At 38.8% G+C, this 25,436-nt stretch overlaps 1 protein-coding gene across 1 annotated transcript in view; it reads right to left on the reverse strand.

Annotated features, from left to right (window-relative positions):
- The window catches only part of LOC126092513 (engulfment and cell motility protein 2-like), a 75,363-nt gene that overhangs the window by 19,786 nt on the left and 30,141 nt on the right, over positions 1 to 25,436 (reverse strand). Inside the window, exon 4 of the mRNA XM_049908140.1 lies at positions 11,601 to 11,737. Coding sequence (XP_049764097.1) covers positions 11,601 to 11,737 — 137 coding nt within the window. The remainder of the gene's footprint in view (positions 1 to 11,600; positions 11,738 to 25,436) is intronic.

Genomic DNA, 25,436 nt, shown 5'->3' on the forward strand with positions numbered 1-25,436 from the left:
TCAGTCATGTGAAACCCAACTTGAGGTCCACTCACATGGCGTTTTGAAAGCCATGGACCAGGGCAACAGGTGACGACTGTCTTTCTTTATTTCCAAAAATATTTTGACTCAGTACCAAACCAATGATTACTAACAAGTTTGATCATATGTGGTTCCAGATGAAATTTGTGATTGGATTGAGGCTCTCTGATACTGAGCGTGCAGCATGTTATCTTGGATGGAACATTTTCAGCAGTGCTAGAAGTAACTTCAGATATGAAGGGAAGTGTGTTTTGACCCTTCCTGTGCATTTTGTGTTTGAATGATGTAGCATACAATATTATATATAGCATCAGACTTTTGCAGGTAATGCCATTATCTATAATAAAATGCTATCTGAAAGAAAGCTGCACAAATATTTAGTTAAATCTCGATTTCAAAGTGGTGCAAAATTGTCAAATTGCTTCAAATTTTCTGAACTGTGATTCAGAAAATGCAGACATGTTTTGTCCTGTTGCTACAAAATCAGTGCATTACAATTTGGATCGTTCAACTCATGCAAATACTGTTTGTAACAACCTGTGGGGACATGAAATGAAATGATCATTTACTGCCAGTCATAGCTAAAACAGGTTGCAGATTTTGGTTCATAGGTGGGACACTAGCAAAATGTAATCAATCAACAAAGGAGGCTGCTTACAAAACAATTATGTTACCCATCTTAGAACATTTGTTGTGTGAAACCCATGAACATGTACAAGAGTGGGTCAGAGACATTCTGAAACACCTGAACTGACAGACACTTGCAGATAGAAAACCATCCCACAAAATCCTACTTACAAAATATCAAGCACCAGTAGTAGGTGAAGAATTTAGGAATATACATACAAGTGCCTGCAAAGGCAAAGCATATAAGCAGTCATTCTTCCTGTGTGCTATACACGAATGGATGACAAAGAAGCCTTAATATGTGTCATGTGCCTCGCAGTGGTCTGCAGAGTATGTATGTATTTTTAAATGTTGCTTTTGAAATGTAGCAGACCAGAATGGAAATCAAATCGAACAGATTGTTACCACAGCTCTTAGTTCACTGAGGGCTTGCCACTGTCCAGATTCCAATAGTGGTATAAGAATGTAATGGATCTATTTTGTACATTACCTTAGTAGTTAATTATATCATATGCAATGATGATGATGATGAGCGTTTGGCGTCATTGGCCGGGAGGCCCCTCGCGGGGCAGGTCCGGCCGCCTTGGCGCAGGTCTTATTACATTCGGCGCCACATTGGGCGACCTGCACGCCGGATGGGGATGAAAGGATGATGAACACAACACAACACCCAGTCCCTGAGCGGAGAAAATCTCCGACCCAGCCGGGAATCGAACCCGGGCCCGGAGGACGGCAATCCGTCACGCTGACCACTCAGCTACTGGGGCGGACATCATATGCAATGATTCCAAACTAAACAAAGAATAAGCTAATCATAATGTCAGAAACATAAACAAAGTAGTAATCTCCACCTAGTGGACAATTTAATATGTAAATTATTATGAAGTACTAACATATCAGACCCCTGAAACTCAGTCAGTTGGTGGGAACATCAGAAATTATCGTATTCTGTTTTAGTCGACACATATTAAAACAGATTACATTGTGTCACCAAAATATATAAAGCACTGTTCAGAATATTATATGAACTACCATTACCCATCTTTATAAGCAACATATGTATCAAAGTTTACCAATATTTGAAGTAATTTTGTGAGTTTAATTTGGTGGCAGGAGAAACAAGACTTCTGGTCAGGTGAATACAGGGTTATAAATACAAAATCAAATAGGGGTAATGCAGGAGTAGGTTTAATAATGAATAAAAAATAGGAATGTGGGTAAGCTACTACAAACAGCATAGTGAATGCATTATTGTGGCCAAGATAGATACAAAGCCCACACCTACCACAATAGTACAAATTTATATGCTGACTAGCTCTGCAGATGACGAAGAGATTGATGAGATAAAAGATGTTATTCAGATAGTGAAGGGAGACGAAAATTTAATAGTTGTGGGTGACTGGAATTCAATAGTAGGAAAAGGAAGAAAAGGAAATGTAGTAGGGGAATATGGAATGGGGGTAAGGAATGAAAGAGGAAGCTGCCAGGTAGAATTCTGCACAGGACATAACTTAATCATAGCTAACAATTGGTTCAAGAATCATAAAAGAAGGTTGTATACATGGAAGAAGCCTGGAGATACGAGAAGGTATCAGACAGATTATATAATAGTAAGACAGAGATTTAGGAACCAGGTTTTAAACAGTAAGACATTTTCAGGGGCAGATGTGGACTCTGACCACAATCTGTTGGTTATGAACTGTAGATTAAAACTAAAAAAACTGCAAAAAGGTGGGAATTTAAGGAGATGGGACCAGTATAAACTGATAGAGCCAGGGGTTGTAAAGAGTTTCAGGGAGAGCATTAGGGAACGATTGACAAGAATGGGGGAAAGAAACACAGTAGAAGAAGAATGGGTAGCTTTAAGAGATCAAATAGTGAAGTCAGCAGAGGATCAAGTAGGTAAAGAGACGAGGGCTAATAGAAATCCTTGGGCAACAGAAGAGACACTGAATTTAATTTATGAAAGGAGAAAATACAAATATGCAGTAAACGAAGCAGGCAAAAAGGAATACAAACATCTCAAAAGTGAGATCGACAGGAAGTGCAAAATGGCTAAGCAGGGATGGCTAGAGGACAAATGTAAGGATGTAGAGGCGTATATCTCTAGGGGTAAGATAGATACTGCCTACATGAAAATTAAAGTGACCTTTGGAGAAAAGAGAACCACTTGCATGAATATCAAGAGCTCAGATGGAAACCCAGTTCTAAGCAAAGAAGGGAAAGCAGATAGGTGGAAGGAGCATATAGAGGGTCTATACAAGAGTGATGTTCTTGAGGACAATATTATGGAAATGGAAGAGGATGTAGATGAAGATGAAATGGGAGCTATGATACTGCGTGAAGAGTTTGACAGAGCACTGAAAGACCTAAGTTGAAACAAGGCCCCGGGAGTAGACAACATTCCATTAGAACTACTGATAGCCTTGGGAGAGTCAGCCCTGACAAAACTCTACCATCTGGTGAGCAAGATGTATGAGACAGGCAAAATACCCTCAGACTTCAAGAAGAATATAATAATCCCAATCTCAAAGAAAGCAGGTATTGACAGATGTGAAAACTACCTACCAGTTTAATAAGCCACGGCTGCAAAATATTGAGCAAGCAGTAAAGGAAACAAAAGAAAAATTCAGAGTAGGAGTTAAAATCCATGGAGAAGGAACGGAATGGACAGTGTCTTGAAAGGAGGATATAAGATGAACATCAACAAAAGCAAAACGAGGATAATGGAATGTAGTCGAATCAAATCGGGTGATGCTGAGGGTGTTGGATTAGGAAATGTGACGCTTACAGTAGTAAATGAGGTTTGCTATTTGGGGAGCAAAATAACTGATGATGGTCGAAGTAGAGAGGATATAAAATGTAGACTGGCAATGGCAAGGAAAGTGTTTCTGAAGAAGAGAAATTTGTTAGCATCGCGTATAGAGTTAAGTGTCAGGAAGTCTTTTCTGAAAGTATTTGTATGGAGCGTAGCCAGCGCCGGCTTTAGGGTGGGGCGACTCGGGCGGTCGCCCAGGGCGCCGGGGCCCAAGGGGCGCCACGTACTAAACGCATGTAAAAAAAAAAATTACAATTTACAATCACCCATTTCGCGAAACTAAAATATTATTCAATCTCATTCAACATAAGTCGCTAATCTCACGAATGCGCGATGAATTCGGGGTAGCAGAAGAGAAATCATGCTGAATGCAATCTTCGTATTGTCTGCAACCATCCATGTTTGACGCGGGCTAGCACGGGCTCTACCAAAGCGCCTCTCTTATTTGTTTCAAGAACTGCAACAAGGAAGAGCCCATGCAGCCGCACCATCTCTCGTTTACAACAGAAACTACCGGTTGCTCCAAATAAAAGAAAATACAGACTGTGAAATATACATTACATTATGATTTAATTAATACGAATGTATTTATATCGAATATTTGTGACTTAATGACTCATGTACATTAATTAATAGATCATGCAATGCGTGCACTGCATTCATAGAGAATTCTCCCCTAACTTACTGAAATAATACAGCGCCACACAATGTTTGTTAGACTGCATATGTTGGCAGCGCTACGATTTGCACCCGCATATCAGTAATTGTCAGTAAGAGTCGGAGGCAGCGGTCATGTTTTCGTGGTGGAATAATTGTGAGTGAAACGAGTGTCATGACTGTGTCAACATTTTAATTTTCTGGTAGGTGCGAAAAACATTTTTATCTTTCAGTTCAGGTTTTTTTCTAGTTACGTCTACTGATATGTGAATTTCTTTATTTGTTATAGATAGAATATTGTGGTCGTGAAATAGAGCAGTGTCCAAGTAATAATTTATCAAATTATTAAATCATGCCAGAAGAGAAGGAAATGATAAAAAAAAAGCTTTCTGGTTCAGAAAATCGGAAAAGAAAAGCTGAAAAAGAAAAAGTTCTTGAAGAAACTAAAAAGCACATGAATATTTATAAGTACCTTAAAGGAAATTCTAAGGCAAATACTTCAGATATTGAATCAAAAGTCCATGTATCAGCAAATATTTCTTCAGACTGTGAACAATTATACACAAAAAATATACAATCACCTATTGAAGGTGATCAAATTGACCAGCGCAGTACATCTTTGCATGAATCCTCTGATATTTCTCCAAGTCAAAATCAACACATGACATCTGTGGTCGATGAAAGTATCAACGTTCTTGCAATAAAAGAATACAATGTTTCTGATGTAGGTACGTGGCTAAAAGTACTTAATGCTAGAGATATAGATCGCATTATAATATGTGGACCCTCACAAGTATGTCTAAATAACTTTCCAAAAGATGAAAATGGGCGTCATTTCTCTTCAACTCATTACACAAGAAAACTATCAAACGAAGAAGCTATCAGACAACGGTGGCTAGTTTATTCTGTATCAAACGACAGTGTCTTTTGCTTTTGTTGTCGACTGTTTGATTTAAAGTCAACTACTAATTTGACTACCACTGTGGGTTTCAGAAATTGGAAACACTTAAGTGAAGCTCTGAAACTGCATGAAAATAGTCCTAACCACAAAAAAGCATTTACTCAATGGACTGAAGCTGAAATCAGGTTTAAAGCTGGATTAACTATTGACAAGGAAGAACAAAAGCTAATTTCTAAAGAAAGTTTACGATGGAGCAATGTGCTTCAAAGATTGATGCACATTACTTTGTATTTGGCTGAAAATAATATGGCATTCAGAGGGTTATCAGATAAATTATTTACCCCAAATAATGGAAAATTCTTAGGTCTTGTACAGTTAATGGCAAAGTTTGATCCAATCATGGAAGAGCACGTCAGACTGGCATTGAATGGTGATTTGGCTGACCATTATTGCGACAAAAATATACTAAATGAATTAATAGAACTCATGGCATCACACGTTATGTCTACAATCGTATCCCGCATAAAGGGTTCAAAGTATTATGCAATCATAGCTGACTGTACTCCAGATATAAGCCACAAAGAACAACTTTCGATAACTTTAAGATGTGCCGACATAACAGAGGATAGCGTAAGTGTAAAAGAACATTTCATCTCATTTCTGCAAATAGATGATACAACCGGTGAAGGCCTCACAGAAAGCATTTTAAAAACATTGAGTGATCTTGACCTTAACATTAATGACTGCAGAGGACAGGGCTACGATAACGGCGCGAACATGAAGGGGAAAAATAAAGGCGTCCAGAACAGAATTAAGAAGTTAAATCCACTAGCTTTTTTTGTGCCATGTGGATGCCATAGTTATAATTTGGTATTGTGTGATGCGGCAAAATCATCAGTAAAATCCGTGACACTGTTCGGAATGTTACAAAAAATGTTTAATCTATTTGCTGGATCGGTAAATAGATGGAAAATTTTGACCGACCATTTGAAGATATACACCCTGAAAAATGCAAGTGACACACGCTGGGAAGCTCGAATTGATAGCGTCAAAGCGGTTCGTTATCAATTATGCGAAATGCATGACGCTTTGGTTTCCTTGGCCGATGCTACTGAACAAAGCGATGCTGCGGTGTCACACGAAGCGACAACACTAGGAGGACAATTAAAAGACTTCAGCTTCATTGTTTCTCTCGTGACATGGTATGATGTTCTGTTTCAAATTAACGTTGTGAGTAAAGCAAGTCAGTCACCCACAATCAACTTTGTCGAGTTTATGGGAATCCTTGACAAATGTTGCTCTTATTTGGAAACATATAGACAAACAGGTTTCGAACAAGCTATTGTAACAGCAACTGAACTGGCTTCGGATCTTGATACGCAGCCATTATTTAAACCACAAATACGATTAAGACGTATTAAACGCAGGCCGGGTGAAGAGTCTGTTGATGATCAAATAACTGACCCAAAAAAGAAGTTTAAAGTAGAGTTTTTCAATGCACTGTTGGACACCGTGCACATATCCATGAAAGAAAGATCTGAACAGATGCAAGAATTTTCTGCGACGTGGAGTTTCTTGTTTGACATTAAAAAAATCAAAATAAAGAAGAACTAATACAATGCTGTTCTAAATTACAAGAAAAGTTAACTGTCAACATGAAGTCAGATATTGATGGAAATTTGCTGTGCGACGAAATTTTAGGCCTGCAACACTATCTCGAAGACAGCCAGGCAACGCCTAATGGAGCCTTAAACTTCATAAAAAAGCATAATCTTCGAGTTATATCCCAACATCTGGATAACGTTACGTATTTTGTTAACAATACCAGTGACTGTCGCAAGCGGCGAACGCAGTTTTTCCAAACTGAAGTTGATAAAAACGTACTTGCGGTCTACAATGTCTCAAACAAGACTAACCAGTTTGGCCTCACTGTCCATTGAAAATGAAGTTGCAGAAAACCTGGACTTTCCTAATCTGATCAGAGACTTTGCTGACAGAAAAGCGAGAAAAGTAAAATTTTAGTCGTTTATAATTGTTTTTCATTAGGCGTAATATGTTTTGTGTTCAGATGACTGACAGAAAATATAGGTTTATGGCTTATAGTTATATTAAATTCAATAAAAATATGGTACCCAATTCAAAATTAGTGTTTTTTCGTTATACATATTACCTCCTATATATAAAAATCAATTGTTGTGTGTTAGTCTCACCAAAACAAAGAAATGGCTTGACCAATTTGAATAATTTTTGTTTTGTTTTGTTCGCTTTAGTACGGGGTGCTTCAGAAAAGAAAAGAAATATTTGGGATATACGAGCCTGTTTCAACCACATTTTACGCATCTTTTCTTTGTTTGGAACACGCAAAAACAATTTTCTGGAGTTGTTGTAGATGTACAGTGCAGTACTACGCAATATTTTTAGACAATTTCCCAAAACGTGAATGCCCAAACAATATATCACTGCTATACTGACTGTTACGGCAGCGACAGCAGCATGCTGGACTGACGTCACAGGCTACACAAGACACATGGAGCGTCTTAGCGGGCTTTCAGATTATTTGGATTTCATTTCCATTTAAAAAAATAAAATACTCAAATTTACGATGGAAAAAACCATGTTATGATCATAAGATGACGCCATTACCCACTTAAGACAATTTCTAGAAAACAGTCAAATACCGTGTTGCAAAGCACTGCCAGGTTCGCTATTTATACAATAAAGGGCGCCAACTGGACGACTCGCCCGAGGCACCTGAATGGCTAAGGCCGGTTCTGAGCGTAGCCATGTATGGAAGTGAAACGTGGACGATAAATAGTTTAGACAAAAAGAGAACAGAAGCTTTCGAAATGTGGTGCTACAGAAGGATGCTGAAGATTAGATGGGTAGATCACATAACTAATGAGGAGGTATTGAATGGAATTGGGGAGAAGAGGAGTTTGTGGCACAACTTGACAAGAAGAAGGGACCAGTTGGTAGGACATATTCTGAGGCATCAAGGGATCACCAATTTAGTACTGGAGGGCAGCGCGGAGGGTAAAAATCATAGAGGGAGACCAAGAGATGAATACACTAAAAAGATTCGGAAGGATGTACGTTGCACTAGGTACTGGGAGATGAAGAAGCTTGCACAGGATAGAGTAGCATGGGGAGCTGCATCAAACCAGTCTCTGGACTGAAGACAACAACAACAACAATGAAACCAACACATCTTAACAATTTATTGAAAGATATTTTCTGTGTAAAATATAAAATTATTTTAAGTGTAAACTGAAAGCTCTGTTAAAATGTGTATCTCAAACATCGTATGAACACTGTACTTAATTTTATTATTGTGTAATTAATATAATTTTTGAAGTCACTATATTCCACATATCTGATACAAATTCAAATATTGTCATTGTTTTATGGCCAATTTGTATGTTTGAAAGAAATAGTAATGTTTATACTGTTCCTGTATGTATGTCAAACTGACTTCATGAAATTCTTTTCATCTATAATTACTGAAACCTATAAAATCAACAATGGTGTCATTGTTTGAAACTGTATGTAAGGGAGTGAGTTGGAGAATCTGATGTTTACTGTTGAGATTTTATTTGTGATGAACCACCTGTATCACTCTGAGTAATAAAATGTCTTAACAACTTATAAAGGTGTACCTATTGTTTCAAGTCACATTGCACGTTGATGGTAGTTGTGCCAATTCTGTCCTTGTCAGAATCACCAGGACATCAAATTAGAAGAAGTTAAGTACCTGTTTTACTCTGCCCATCTGAACTATATAATTTCAAACAGACTTACTTGCAGCAAGGTTATTTTATCACTCCTAATGAATTTTGAAGAATAATTTACGTCTCACTTTCCACATGGTGATCAGTACCTACAAATAAAATAGAGATTGACAAAGTAATGATTGATGCAGTAATCAGATTTTCATTCCCCTGAAGATAATAATACTAATTACTATTATTATTATTACAAGGTGTACAACTTTGCTTCTGCAATTTGCCGATAGGTGGCGACAACGGTAAATAGCGGTCAAAAGAAACAGATTGCAGACATCAGGCAGTTAGCTTGGACCTCAGTCAACATAACCTCATACAAACATTACTTGATTTGTGTCTGCATCATAAAGTTGTTCTTGATTGAAAATGTCAGTTTACGAGCCTAATTCTCATCTTTTGCTGCCTTGTTTCAGTATGGAGAAAACAGCAGCTGAGTCTCATCGAATGCTCTCAAGTATGTATGGTAAGGAAGCTATTAGTGAATGAACGTGTCATGAGTGGTTTCAACGCTTCAAGAATGGTGATTTTAATGTCATAGACCGGCATAGTGGTGGAAGCGAGAATGTTTTCGAATATGGAGGATTGGGGACATTGCTGAGTGAAGACTCACACCAGACTCAAGAAGAATTGGCATGATTAGTGGGAGTGTCACAGCAAGCCATTTCAAAATGTCTCAAGGCTATGGGCATGATTCAGAACAAAGGAACTAGGGTCCCGTGTGAGCTGAAATCAAGAGACGTTGAATGGTGTTTGTGAACAGTTGCTTCAGAAACAAGAACGGAAGGGATTTCTGCATCACATTGTGACTGGGGACAAAAAATGGGTACATTACGATAACCCTAAATGCAAAAAATCGTGGGTATATCTCCCCCTTGCTTCCATGTTGATGACCAAACCATATATTCACAGCTCCAAGATCATACTCTGCATTTGGTGTTAAAACAATGTGAAACAATCACAGGTGCTCTTTATCAAATGCAATTGATGCATTTGAGCAGAGCATAAAAAGACAAACGGCCGCAATACACCGAGAGACACAATAAAGTGATTTTGCAGCACGACAACACTCGACCCCAAGTTGCTAAAGAGGTTAAAACATACTTGGAAATATTAAAACGAGAAGGCCTACCCCACCCTCTGTATTCTCCAGACATTGCTCCCTCTGACTATCACCTGTTTAGATCAATGGCACATGGGCCAGGCTGACCAACACTTCCGATCTCATGAAGAAGTCACAAATTGGATCAATTTGTGGATCACTTCAAAAGATGAACAATTTTTTCGATGTGGGATTCCTACACTGCCCAAAAGATGGGAGAAAGTAGTGGCCAGCGATGGAAAATACTTGGAATGATACATGTGTAACCAATTTCTTTCATTGTTGGGGGAAAAAATGGCAGAAGCAAAGTTGTACACCTTCTATTATTCAGTGTGTTTCAATATCCCTGGCGCAAATTTTTCCATTGGATGCCACTTTGGCAACTTGCATGTCCCTTAACCTACCTCATTGGTTCTACCAGGTAAAGTTAACCAAGGGATCTGAAACATACGTTGTTCTTGGAAAATATTCACAACTCTGAAAGGTGAAGGCTAGGTTAAAGGCAGACTAAAATATTCTATGGTCTGATTAAGAATCAATCTTGTGACTTTTTGATGTCTAGGTAGGTGCTTTACCACTAGACCATCAGCAAATTCTCCTTGAAGGTACATTAATAGACTTCCCAGGATAAATGTAGCTCTGCATTTCCTTGATTGTAAATTATTTGATCAGTCATATTACAATGGGTCCATAATTCTTAACCTCTGGCATTACTCCTTTATGGGTACTGAGTTGTGAGTCATGTGACACCAGTTAAATAAATGAGTATTTTTGCATGCCTGTGTACTTTACTAGAAAAAAAGTAGCAGCCTGAAAGCGAGTAACATCTATGTGTTGTGATTTGTTTATGTCTGCCACACATCAATTAGTTATATGTGAGTGATTGCCTTTCTTAATTTTTGTTGATTGTGTTCATCCTCAAATTCCAATTACTACAAAGGAACTAAGAAACAGAATAAGATTATGTAAAATAAAATAGCAAAAAGTCTGCAATGCTGGCAGAGATTTTAACACCATTCTGCACAATCCATGCTGTCTATCTCAAAATCCCTAGTAAAGATTTCCCTTATTCCTGTTTAAATTTTGCACTCTTGCAGAATCCCCTGTGTAGTAAACCAGTAGTCTGTGTGTTTACTCCCTTACCACCTATAGAGCATTAAAATGGAGGCTGAGACCAATTTTCTCTGCCTCGTGATGGCTGGGTGTTGTGTGCTGTCGTTAGGTTAGTTAGGTTTAAGTAGTTCTAAGTTCTAGGGGACTGATGACCATAGATGTTAAGTCCCATAGTGCTCAGAGCCATTTGAACCATTTTTTTGAGACCAATTTTTTGTCAGGTCATGGTGAATACAATGTCCTAAAACCATACAGCGTCTCAACTTAACAGTACTTCAGTTAACAGACTAATATCACAGTGTGTCAAGTCATGGTGAATATAATGGCCTGGAACCAAATAGCATCTCAACTTAACTGTAGATCAGTTAACAGACTAATGTCACTGTGTGTGTGTGAGTGTGCATCTGTGTGCTGGCAACAAATAATTCGTACATCTTCTCTTTTCTTTCGCACCATTGAACTGCAGACATTTATCACACTAGTTTGTATTTGTATTATTTCACCTCACTGTTCGTGAAAATAAATTATGCATAATATATGTAAGGTTTTTATTAGTGCTTGTAAAGTCGTAATGAAAAATACCTAGAAGAACGCTGATGCCATCTGTCCAGTGATCATACACTTCACATGACGGTGCTATGAAATCCAGTGATTTAGACTGGTCATCTTCTTCATACATGATAGAAAAAGCAAAGCTTGCTTCTAATCTTTGATTAGGCCTGTAAAGAAGATTTAGGACATAGTTACTTTGGCAGAATTGCTACTTTAAATTTATGCACAAATTGTTCACATAAAATAACAAATAAGACGTTAATCAAAGAGCAAGTACAAAGATATCCTACTACCCACAAACAAAATTTCAAAGTAATTTTCAAACTATTTAATATGTCCTTTGTCTACCTAAGCTCATTGTTTAGTTACAGTAAATGCTTAGCATTTACATTAACTATCAGCAGAATGTGTTCCTAACTCCAGGAAAATATTTTGTATTAAAGAGCTGCGCACGCCCACACACACACACACACACACACACACTCTCACACACACACACACTTATGGGGTGTACACCCTGAATGATGGGTGTGTAAGTGAAGAAAGCTTATGTCTTTCAGTGCTGTTTCATAATGTGTAAGCACATGCAAATTTGTGTTCTAATAACACCAAAAGTTGAAGCCTTGAAAAATAACAGGAGGAAGGGGTTGCAGCTAATACTTTATACAGTATAAGGATAAGACTGAAATTCTCAGTCTGGCAGTGAAAGCCTGTGTTTTCTAAACCAAAAGTCCCCTTTGATGTCAATGCATTTTGTCACCTTTTTGCAAGTAAGTAAAGTACATTTCTGTAATGTGATTCTGGTAAATTTGAAAAATACCCATTCATGATTCATTCATTTACTCATTCACACACAGTACTCCAAAACCTCCATCATGAATTGGAGTTGTCAGGGATGTGGAATGAGTCAAGTTGTACATTAAGAGGCAGAAGCAACCTCTGCTGGATAGTTCTATAAAGTATACTTACAAACAATTTCAACTAGTGCTAATCTACCCACACTGATAACTGTGGAAATTATTCTACATTACTTTATCTGTATGTATTAGGAGAAAATTACTACTTTGAAACAAGTCACCACTGCTTCAGCTATGCTGATCAGTTGCTGTTTTGTATTATACTTCAAACAATGCATTACATAACTGTACAGAGATGACTACCAGCTGTCTATGTACTGGCAAAGCAAACATCCATACAGGTTGAATCACCTAAAACTTGCAGCACAAGTATTGTAGAAATGGAAAGTGCTGTTGATGTGTGGTTTTCACAGAATGGATTGGCAGCCAGGGGCTTGTATTTTTTGCCTATAAGCAGACTGTAGTAATGATTAGAAAATGCATTATTTGTGCAGCATATACTTCTTAAATGGAATAGTGGCTATTCACATTAACAAAACAAAAGTTGGATAAATTGGAATATCAGAACTGTTTGTTGTAGGATTCTAGTGTGGGTAAATTAAAACGTAAGTGGTGTTTGTTGCAGGATTCTAGTGTGACTTGTTTACAAGAAATTGTATTCTGCAAAGTTCCAACTCCAATACTTGTTTGTGCCATTCAACCTGTGTAGTTCCTAGGTACAATGTCATTATGTTTGCTTACTGTGTACTTGTGTGTTCCTTGATGCACTGTGACTTGTTAGGCAGTTAGTGTGTCACAGCCCAAGCATTAACTTTTGAGTGAACAATGAGATTTATCAATGCACAAAAAGGTGACATGCTCATTGTGTATGTAGAATGTAGGAAAAATGCAGTTTGTTCTTGTGTGGCTTATGCAGCAAGCTATCTCAATGCTCTTACTGGTGTTGCAGTTGGTCCACACATTAGCTCCCACACAATCACACGAGAAAGTGGCGTGATTCAGGCAAGTGTCCTATGCTTCTCCAATGAGATAGGTTCTACCCCTACCATATTTCTCTCCATCAAAAGCTGTATGGAAATGCTTAAGAGAATCATGTTAACTACTGCACATAGGCATTAAGACAGGATACACCAGATGTGTCTTGTTTACTAATGAAGCCACATTTACCAACCATGGCCAAGTAAACCAGTGAAACAAGCACTATTGGTATGTTGAAAATCCCCATTGGCTGTATCAGCCATTTATCAGGTGGAACATCAGCGTCCACTGAGTATAAACATGTGGTGTGGGATAGGGAACCATCAGCTTGTAGGGCCATTTTTCGTAGATGGAACACTTGAATGGATGCTGGTGTTGTAGTCTCCTAATAGACCGTCTAGAAGATGTTCCTCTGCAGATTAGGAAGATGTTCCTCTGCTGAATAGGAGGAACCTGTGGTACCAAAATGATGGCTGTCTGGCCCATAGTATACGAAGTACTACAGCATGTCTTCACAAATAGTTTCTAAATTTTTGGATTGAACGCAGAGCATCTGTACCTTGGCTGCCCTGCTCCCCAGATTTGACACCCGTAGAGTTTTTCTGTGGGGAAAGCTGAAAGAAGCTGCTTACAATGACATACCAACTACACCTGATGATAAGCGATGACGTATTACTGCAGCCTGCTTGGACATCTCCATTGCAATGCTAGCACATGTTCTACAGTTGTTCTAGAAGCATGTATTGCCACTGCTGGAGGACATTTTGAACACAACCTGTGATGGTCAGTAGTCTCATTACTGGTCAGAATCCACATAACTATTGTATGCACCTATGTTGTTCTTTAGTGTGTGCTACAATAGGTATTGTACAACTGTCGGTGTGGGAACTTTTCAAAATATGGTACCTCATTAGCTACTTGCACTAGAATTCTGCAATGTAAATAGGTATTGTTCCATTTAAGAATGTGTATGTTGCACAAAAATTACACTTTATAGGTATTATTATAATCTGTTGATTGGCTAATAGTATGAGCCCCATAACACCAACAATGCGTTCTGTGAAAACTGAACATCAGTAGCATCTGCCATTGCTGCAATATTTGCAGTGCAAGTTCTTGGTGTTCACCGTCTATAATCTTGAACAGTGTCTGAAAAGCCTCACACACATAACTGTTTCAACTGTGAATATTTAGCATCATCAATGTCTCGTGAGACAGTCGTGTTAATAACGAAGGTACAACACTGTGCAAGATGGCGACGAGTGTAGTGATGCATAGTGAACGAGTGAATAAAAGTTACTGTTCTGTCGTAAAAAAGGAATCCTGTGAAAACTGTAAAAGTGAAATCGAAAAACTAAACGAACGCATTTCAAGTTTACAAAAAGTTGTAGATGTTCTAAGACGTGAGATTTCGCATATAACTAATGAAAACTGTGAGCTGAAGAAGTTGCGCCATATTCTAAATGATAAAACAATAAAGCCACAAAACGGGAACCTGGTGAGTTATAAGAAGCGGAAAGGAAGCGATAGATAGGCATCAAAGGCAGCAAATTAAATTATAATTACAGATAAAAACAGGTACAGTGTTCTGTCGAATAGTAGTGATGCCTGCAATAAGGATATGCAAAACGCTAGTGAAGTGATGCAAACAGTGAAACGACGTCCGAGTGGATAAAAGTGTCGCTAAAAGGTAATCCCTTGTCCACTAAAAGAATAACAAACTCCGTAAAATCTGTCACATTTTGCGATGAAAACAAATACGACGTTTTCCAACAAAGTGAAAATACAAATAAACAAAAACCGACGTGTGTGACAAAGAAGAAAGAATCAAAAGTCGACGTCTTTGGAGATAGTCACGCCAAAGGAATTTCTCAAGAACTGCAAGTAAATAGTAAATCAACGACAGTCACAGGCATGGAGGTAAAAATATGTCACAGGCATGGTTAAACCAGGTGCTGGTTTCAAAGAAGTGACGAAAAACATCGTAAAATATAACTATGACAAGCAGGACAGTGTTGTAATCTGCGCAGGAGCTAAAGACATGTACGAAAACAATGCTATGAAAATGTATAAACAGCTCTTGAGTCTTTTGCTAGTACTGTCAAATACAAACATTTTACTGGTGAACTTTACCCACAGGCATGATTTACCTGAATGGTCATGTGTGAATAAGGAAATTCACAGAATTAATGAGTAGTTGTAGGCTATTCAGCAATGTGAAATTAATTGACTCAAGCAAACTTGACAGAGAATGTTTTACGAAACATGGGCTTCACCTTAGCAGAAATGGAAAGGCCAGGTTAGGAAACTTAATAAGGGAAGCAATTAAATGCAATTACAAAGTGACAGCCACTGAACTGGGATGGTATAAATCTCCAATAGCAGAAACACCAGCAAAAACAGGAGCAGCACGCAAATGGACCATCCAAAAAACAGTAGCAACAGAGGAACCTACTACTGAACCAATATTAGCAGCAGCAGAACTAACAACAGAAGCAATAGTTACAGCATCAAAAACCAACCAACCAGAATCATTAGCAGTCACAGCAACATCAGAAGCAGTAGTTTCATCATCAATAACCAAGCAACCAGAATCACTGGCATTCACTGCAACAGCAGCAGCAGTGGTAATAGGAGCAGTCATCACACCAGAAGACGGCAGCCACCCTTGAGAAGCCAGGATTTTTGCTGGGGCAAAGCAGTGAACAACAGCACATAACAGGGAAAGAGATAAATGCTTGCAAGCAGAGGAATCTACAACAAGGATTTTTGGTACCCGGCCTCAGTTACAAGACTAACATAAGGCAGATACCTTCAGATACACCAACTTCCAAGTCTAACTGGCAACAGACTCACCTCCACTGTCATCAACAGAAGAATAACCATGCCACCAGCTCATCTAAAGGATTTTTTAGCATCTGGTCTAAAGAGAAAGGCGCCACCAAGATAAGTGAAAACAAATGCCAAACAGTGTTTGACCAAAACATTCAAGCCATAAAGAACAAAGCACAACAGCTAGAAGTAGAATTGGAAAATTTTGACAGCCAAATTTTGTGTATCACTGAACACTGGTGCAAAGGGAAGGAAATCGAACACATTGCATTAGCCTCATTTGACCTTGCATGTTACTGTAGCAGAATCTCAATGAATGGTGGAGGTTCATGTATCTATGTAAAAAAAGGTATGTCATTTAAAGTTAGATATGATCTTTTAGATCTAGGTGAGGACAAACATTTCGAACTTTCCGCTGTTGAAATAATAGGACCAGGCATAGCAAAAAAATTAGTCATATTTTGTGTGTACCGCTCTCCCAGTGGAGACAATGATATATTCTCAAAACCGAATCAAAGCTTAGACAAGGTTTCTGGACCAAAAGCAAATGTAATTATCTGTGGTGACTTAAACATTAATATGATGAAGCCTGATAAGGCTAGCAACATATATGTGAATATTCTATGCTATTATGGAATATCCTCCCTTGTTAATTGTCCAACTAGAATAACGAAACAATCCTCTTCATCTATAGATCATGTAGCTACAGATATTGATAATAAAAAATGTCATATTGTTGTCCAAAACCTGGGCCTATCAGACCACCTCTGCCAGATCTTAAAAACTAACATTCATGTAGAAACTCCTCCTAAACTTTGTACATACAAAAGAATGTTTTCCAAATCAGCCGTGTATCAGTTTAAATCCCAGTTAAAATATGAAGATTGGAGGGAAGTCTATGCAGAAACCAATGCAAATCAGAAATTTATCAAGTTAATGTCAATTTTTAAACTCAGATTTGAAGAGATGTTTCCCAAAACTCTTTATCAAATTAAAACTACAAAGAGAAATCAATGGAGACTACAGGTATCAAAAAATCCTCAGAAACTCTTAGATAAGTCAACTCCATAGAAAATAATCAATGTAACCCAGAAGTTCTGCAATTCTACAAAAAGTACAGGAAAATATACAGAAAGGTGTTGCTAGCCGCTAAAAACTTTCAAACAACAAAATACTACTTGAAGCTGAAAACAAGAGCAAAGCAGCCTGGAACATTGTCAAACAGGAAACATCTAACTCTGCTAAAAAGGACCTCAATTCACATATTAAAAACAAAGATGTACCAGTAGGTAACCCTAAAAAATTAGCTGATTTTGTAAACTCATATTTCAGTAGTATTGCAAAAAAATTACAGCAGAAATTTCCAGATACGTATGATTTACCTACCCAGAACCAGCCAACAAAGTCAATGGTGCTCTTGCCAACTACAGAAAGGGAAGTGGCACTAGTAGTACACCAACTAAAAAATAAAACTTCAGTAGGACTTGATGAAATCCCAGTCTGCATAATTAAAGGTTGTATAGACTCCATAAAGGGCCTATTAACAGACATAATTAATGAATCTTTCGAATCTGGATACTTTCCGGAGTACCCAAAGCAAGCAAAAGTTATACCTATCCTTAAAAACTGGGATGTGGAAAATGTAGAGAACTACAGGCCGATCTCTATACTGTCTATCATTTCTAAAATAATAGAAATAATAGTCAAAAAGAGACTGCTAAATTACCTGAATAAATATAATCTTCTTTCCAATGACCAATTTGGTTTTAGGCCCGGAAAAGGCACACAATCTGCTATAGCACAGTTCACTAAAGTAATTTTAGAAGCTCTGGACAAAGGTGAAAATGTAAGTGGTATCTTTTTAGACTTGTCGAAGGCCTTTGATACAGTTGACCACAAAATCTTACTTCATAAATTAGGGCAAATAGGAATAAGAGGTGTGACAAAGAAGTGGTTCAAATCATACTTGGAAAACAGAGTTCAACGAGTTGAGATATCACAAGTTTCAAACAATTCCCATATAAAACACCTGTCTGACCCAGAAAATGTGAATATAGGCGCCCCACAGGGAAGTGTATTAGGTCCAATATTGTTTCTTATATACATTAACGACTTCCCACAAAGTATCAGACATGGAGAAAAAATACTTTTTGCTGATGACAGCAACATAGTAATAACAGGTGAAAATCCAACACAACTGTCAGAAAGAGCAAACGGGGCTCTCAATGATGTCCACAACTGGTCATTAAAAAATAAAGTAACCCTAAATGTAAAGAAAACTAACTATATTAACTTCCAATTGAACAAAAAACACAATGCCACTAGAATAAAAGTTAATAATAATAAATTAGAATGTGTAACAAGTACCAAATTCTTAGGGATGAATGTAGACAGCCAACTGAAATGGACAAACCATGACAACATTTTGGCAAAGAAATTATCCACAGCATGCTATGCTCTTAGAATCCTTGCACCGGTATGCAATAATACCTGTCTTAAAATAACATATTACGGATATCTACACTCAGTCCTCAGCTATGGGATCATGTTTTGGGGAACAAGTGCCAGTAACATACAAATTGTGTTCAAAGTACAAAAAAGTGCCATAAGGACAATAACAAACAGCAACAACAGGGCCCACTGTCTAGAATTATTTAGAAAGCTAGGAATTCTAACTGTTTCTTGTGAGTATATCTTTCAGAACATAATGTTCATTAAGAAAAATCTCAACATGTACAACACAAACAGCCTAACACATGACCATGAAACAAGAGCTTGTCACCACCTCCATCTAGATAGAAACAACAAGGCAAAGACGCAAAAAAGTGTATTTTATAATGGGATAAAACTGTATAACAAATTACCACAAGAAATTAAAGAAATAAATGAGCCCCTCACTTTCAGACAAAAGCTTAAAACCTTTTTAGTAAGTAAAAGTTGTTATACTGTAAAAGAATATTTAACATAGATGTAGGTTATTAGCAACATATGACATTATCACCAAAATATTATGTAATTATAAATGTGTGTATGACTAGTTATAAAAACTACACAAAATATGAGAAACCTGTTTCATTGTAAATGTAAATGTGTGCTCAAGTGTTGTAAATTGACGACATCCATACAATATTTATTGTTCCACGGATGAACAAATAAATAAAAACACCAATCATTAGTTTGCCAAAATCTGCAGGCATTTTAAAAATGTGGAATGCTTTGACATAATTAATATAGGATGTAGGTTCCATACATAACATGGACTACATCTCAATGGCTTGGGGAAAGAATACGTGGCAAGTCTGATAACCAAGGAAATAAACAATATGGAAATGATTTCAAAAGCAAAACAATAATTGCAACTCCATCATTAGCCCCAACAGAAATGACAACAGCACTTCTAAAAGAGATAGAAGTGATAGAACTGTAAATAGTGATGTAACTGTAGAAAGTACCAGAAAAAGCTGCAAAATAAGGTGAGGATCAACAGAAGCAACAGTGGAAAATGAAGTGCTCAACAAGAAGACTGTATGTCATCCAAATGGCGTTTTGGACAAAGACAAGAAATACAAGAAGTACCCAGGGTAAGCAGTGCTTAGTTCTTTGCCGGTTCTCCACCAAAGTATCCACTCCATAAGAAATAAAGTGCAACAGCTAGAAGTTGAACTGCATATTACTGATAGTTGACTTGCTTGCAACATTGTTGCAGGGGATCTGCAATAAACACATGTCTAAAAGGAGGAATTATGTATAAAATTAGAAATGACATTATTTCATTAAGTGAAGAAGAACATGTAGAGGCCCTATATGTTCCAAAGACTAACTATACTACATATTTACTGCTCTGCCAATGGTGACATGTATATTACCATTGCAATATTAATTCAAGTATTGGACATACTTTCTAATCCTAAGGACAAAATTCTCATTTGTGGAGATTTAAACAGTCAACACAATGAACCCATCAGGGCTCCACAACACATTCTTGTACAGCTGTAGAATATCACTTGTGATTAACATTGCTAAAATACTAACCAAGCTTTCAGCATCAATCATTTACCATATACTAACTGACATAGAGAAAGAAAGTTTCAATGTTGTTGTATATTACCTTGGTCACTAAGATCAATCCAGTCAGATCTTAAAATTACACATAGCCATAGGAAACAAAATTAAAATCGTGACATACTGAATGGTTTTCTCTTAGCCAAAAAGAGTTGAATTTGCCACACAGATGAACAGTGAAACATGGATAGAAGTGTACATGGAGATTAGCATTGATGGGAAGTTCTTGAAGCTTCTCACAGTATTTGCATTCAAAGTTGAAGCAGTGCCTCCAAAAGTACTAAGAGTCGTTAAAGAACAAAACAAAAATAACCGTAACCCTCAAGCAACCCAGTATTATAAAAAGCAGCCAAAATGATCATGCATTTCAAAAGTACTACCAGACATACAAAAATATATAGAGAGAAGCATAAAAATGTCCCAAAATGGTAAATTTGTAGAAAAGGCAGAAAATGAAATCAAAGCAGCCTAGAATGTCACCTAACTAGAGACAAGTAGAAGAGACTAAACAAGTAAACATAGAACTTTAGCGCAGTGGTAGCACGATACATGATCCCACAGAGCCAGCAAACTTTGTGAACCAACATTTCAGTAACATAGCTACCAAGCTACAACAGTAAAGTATTGTGCACATACCTGAAAGCCATGCACATTAGCAGTGTGTTGTCACTCGAGAGAGTGACTTCCAATGGAGCCCACCATGGGAAAGATTTATTAAAACCCTGTCATGCTGCACTCGCATTCAGTTATCATGTTATTACTGCTTGCATACATTTGCCTTATGTTATTGTGTTTAGTGCATGTTATGGTGATTGGTGTACATGCCACAGTCTAATAAAGTTGTACTACATTCTTGGTAGTTTTGTGTGTTTAAGTTACAACACATGTGACAATGAGTGTAGGATTGCTCTCCATGTGGTTTTCAGTCTCAGGTTAGTCCTCTGTTCTGTCTACAATGTCTAATGGTGCTACTGATGAGTTTTTCCACCGGCTGATTGATCAGCTAGGGGTTCTTACTGTGGTGTTGCAGTATACCAGTCAACAGTAGGAGGTATTGCAAATGCTTGCCTCTGTTTTGGCCAGTTTGGGTCTGTCACAATCTTATGTGTCACCCCTTGTATTTCCTCTTTTCGCCCCTTGCACCTCCTGTTTTGTCTGTTGCTACCCTGCTCATTTATCCCCCACTGTTTCTGGATTGCAATGAGTCTGCCAAAGAATGGGATGTCTACAAAAAATGGTTGTGGCAGCATTCTAATGCATTTGAATTGACTAATGTTACTTTATCCTGTGCTTTTGTTTTGTCTTGGTCATCACCACACATGTATCAACTCCTTTGCTGACTGGCCCCCCTGCAGGCTCCATCTTTACCCTCTTTTGATAACACAAGTGATCTTCTTTCGAAATACTTCTGGAAACGGACGGACGTCATTGCCACTTGAGTTGAGTTCTGTCGGGTTTCAGGAAACAGGAACATTCCTATAAGACTTGGGCAGCTGAGCTTCATGATTTAAGCCATCGTTGTCACTTTGCCACTGATGTATATAAGGAGTTGTACGCCAACCAAATGGTTCGTGATGCAGTAATTTGGTTGGCCACAACTGTGAGGTGCGTGAGTGGGCCCTTCAGTGTGAAAATCCCTCTGTCTACAATGTTCCGATTACTGAACTGTTGTTTTAGATTTCGAGGGTGAGGGTACTTAAATTGAATTATGGTGTGAGGTTGCAGAAGTTCAACCTGCTTCCCCCTGCTGTTTGTAGGATGGTTCACAGGGAGACAATATGGTGGCAGTAGTCCGCATGCAAGCAAAACATCGCGACGGATGGCGCAACTCACTGTGGCAGTCATGGCCACAGCAGCAGCACAGCAAACCTAGTAATGAACAACAACACAAATGCTCCATGTGCTTCCTTCTTATCCATTATGTTTTATCACTCATTAAAGGCCAGATTGCCCTAAGCAGTGGGCCGTTTTCCACCGGTGCAACAAAATGGGCCACATGGCTCCTGTTTGTAATGCAAAATTCCAAGAGCTTATTGCAGAGGCTGACATGGATGTCAAATGTATATTGGCAATCACTGTTGCACCCAATAAGCTTTTAATTGATGTCAAGGTTTATCAGAAGGTTTTGCACTTGCAAGTTGACACTCGTGTTGCCGTGTTTGTACCCAATCTGCAAACGTACGAGAACTTGGGTTCTCCCCTTTTAGCAACAGTCTCACATACTTTAGTCACCTACAATAAACAAAGCTTTCTGATGTTAACTAGTTTCTTGGCCCATCACATCTAAATCTTTGATTCATCCTTGACTTTTGTGGTGGTACACAAAGCACGCACCAAAAATTTCTTTTGTTTGGACGCCTTTAATCATCTTGGATTTACTATTCCTGATGTTAGACTCATCTCTGATCAAGTGCCTTATATGTAACTCAACTCTTTATGCTCTAAATTTCCCGCCCTGTTTCCTGTGGGTTTAGGTTGTGCCAATAATTTCAAAGCCCACATCACCAAGAAACGTTCGGCCAAACCCCGTTTCTTTCAGGCTCACCCAGTGCTGGTGGCACTCCATGACCAAGTCAATGTGGAGCTCAACCGCTCCATGGTCTCCGGGGTCATCCAATCGATTGCATTCAGTGAATGGGCTACCCCATTAGTCATTGCCAAGAAGCCGTCAGGATGGTTACATTTTTGCAGTGATTTCAGTTTTTGTCAATGCTCAGTCTATCATTGACATGTATCCCATGGTGTGCCCTGATGAACTTTTTTCTAAGCTCACTAGTGGTCAGTATTTTCCCAAGATCAATATATCTGATGCATATTTGCAGCTTTCCATTGGTGCTGACTCTCAACGGGCCTTGGTCATTAACACACCTTTTGGCTTGTATCAATACTTGTGGTTATTGTTTGGTGTGACCAGTGCCCTGTCAATTTCTCAACAGTTTCTCAATCAACTCATATGAGGTCTGTGCCTGGCTGTGCCAAATGTCTTGATGACATTGTTTCTTCTACTCCTCCACTGCTGAACATCTCAACAACTTATATACATCCTGTGTCGGTCAAGGAACTCCAGGTCTTTTTGTGTAAAACTGCTTATTATCATCAGTTTTTGCCATGGGTAGCATCGGTTGCACAACTGTTACATGCCTTACTGCATAAGGGGACATTTCCACTGGTCACACGCATGTGAAACAGTTTCACAAACTGAAGTCTATGTTACAATCTGTGCCTTGCCTTGTAACACAATGTATGGTGCAAAATTTCACCTCATCATGGATCACAAGCCATTAGTTTCATTGTAGAACCCTTCGAGATTCACTTCCATCCCACAGCTAAATATATGAATGCTGATGCACTCTCCTTGTCTTACAACCGGTCCAGGCCCAATTTTTGATCAAGAGGAGTTACTCGGTTTCCACTTTGATGAATATTCTCAACAAACTGTCAATGGTTTTCTAATCACAAGTGCTTCGGTCATCTAAGCTGGTGCTATTGATCCAATTTTACAGAAAGTGATACACTGTGTTCGGCATGGCCAGCCTGAGGAACCTCCATCATGGGTATCTGAACCCCTCCGTAACTATGTGTTTCGGCTCCATTTCTCTGTTATTGATGGCATTCTCCTCCTTGATACGGACTATTTAGATCCTTCTGTAGTGGTTCTCTCAGCTTTTTGTTTGGAGATCCAGCATTTGCTGCATGCTGATCACCGGGGGATGCTATGCACCAAGGAGTTAGCCTGCTGTCATGTTTTTTGGCCTGCTTTGGATGGCAACATCACTCATTTGGTTCCGGTGTTTTCCCAATATGCATTGGAGCAAGCTGCCATCTGGGCAGCATTGTCTCTGTGGCATCAGCCTTCACAGGCTTGGGACCATCTCCACATTGATTTCACTGGCCCTTTCCTTAAGGCATGCTGGCTCTTAGTAATTGATGTATCCTCTTGGTTCCCATATGTTGTTCATTGTCAATCAATTTTGGCAGCCCTATCAAAAATTTGTTCCATTGAAGGACTTCTGGCAGTGCTGGTCTCTGATAATGACCCTTAGTTTATGTCACAGAAATTTGCCTCCTGCAACGGTTTTGAGAGATCAGCCATATTTTACATTTTGGCCCCGCCCTTCAACCTGCAGTCCAATGGTGAGCCCGAAAGGTTAGTTAGAACATTCAAAATGCAAATGAAAAAGTATGTGACTCAGTACCCATCCGACATTGCCTTGGATCAATTTGTCTTCCTATCAGTTCAAGCCGTTTGGTAACAACAGCCCTGCCGAACTGCTCTACAGGTGTCCATCCGGGATGCTTCTGCATCTTCTGTGACCCGGTCATGGATGCCAACCCATGCAGCCATCATCCTGTTTCCAGCCAGGGTGGCTGTCTAGACACTGGGTTTGGTCAGTGCCCAAAATGGTTTTCCACCACCATCTCCTGATGCTGCGTCCACCTCCTTGCGATGTCCGTACAGAGGAGGGCCCTTGTGCATGTCATTCTGACCAGTTGCGCCTGTGTGTGAACAATCAGACAACCCTGGCTGGGACACTGACATTGCCAAGCCAGTCTGCATCACTTCACAGATCACCTGATGTGGCTGGGTCCCTGCCATGACATATGAGAGGTCCCATATCACCAGTGGACGAACCTGGTGCAACTGGCCAACTATGGGGGCACCATCACTGTCAGGCCCTGGACCTGACACGGACAGGTAGCTTGCATCTGTGTCACCCATCCTGCAATATGGACTGACATGAGAAGGTGGACTGCGATGCTGCCCTTGCCCCAGGTAGTTCCAATCATACACCTCAGTATCAGCACGTCGTCTCAGTCAGAGCCTTGTGGAGGAAGATGTCATTTATATCTCGCATATTGGAGTTGTGCCCCAAGGTAAGAGGTATGAAGTAATGTGCGCACACTTGAAAGCCACTTGCATTAGCAGTGTGTTGTCATCTGTGAGAGTGCACCAAGGAAGAGATATACTGTGAACTTCTGATAGAGCCTGCCACAGGGGAGTATCTATTTAAACCCTGCCACAGTACGCTTGTGCACAGTTATCATGTTGTTACTGCTTGCATACATTTGGCTTATGTTATTGTGTAAACTGTGTGTTATGGTGGGCAATGTTGTATGGAACCTAAAAAATAAAACC

Source organism: Schistocerca cancellata, chromosome 7 (genome assembly GCF_023864275.1).
Source record: "Schistocerca cancellata isolate TAMUIC-IGC-003103 chromosome 7, iqSchCanc2.1, whole genome shotgun sequence".
Taxonomy (NCBI): Eukaryota; Metazoa; Arthropoda; class Insecta; order Orthoptera; family Acrididae; genus Schistocerca; species Schistocerca cancellata.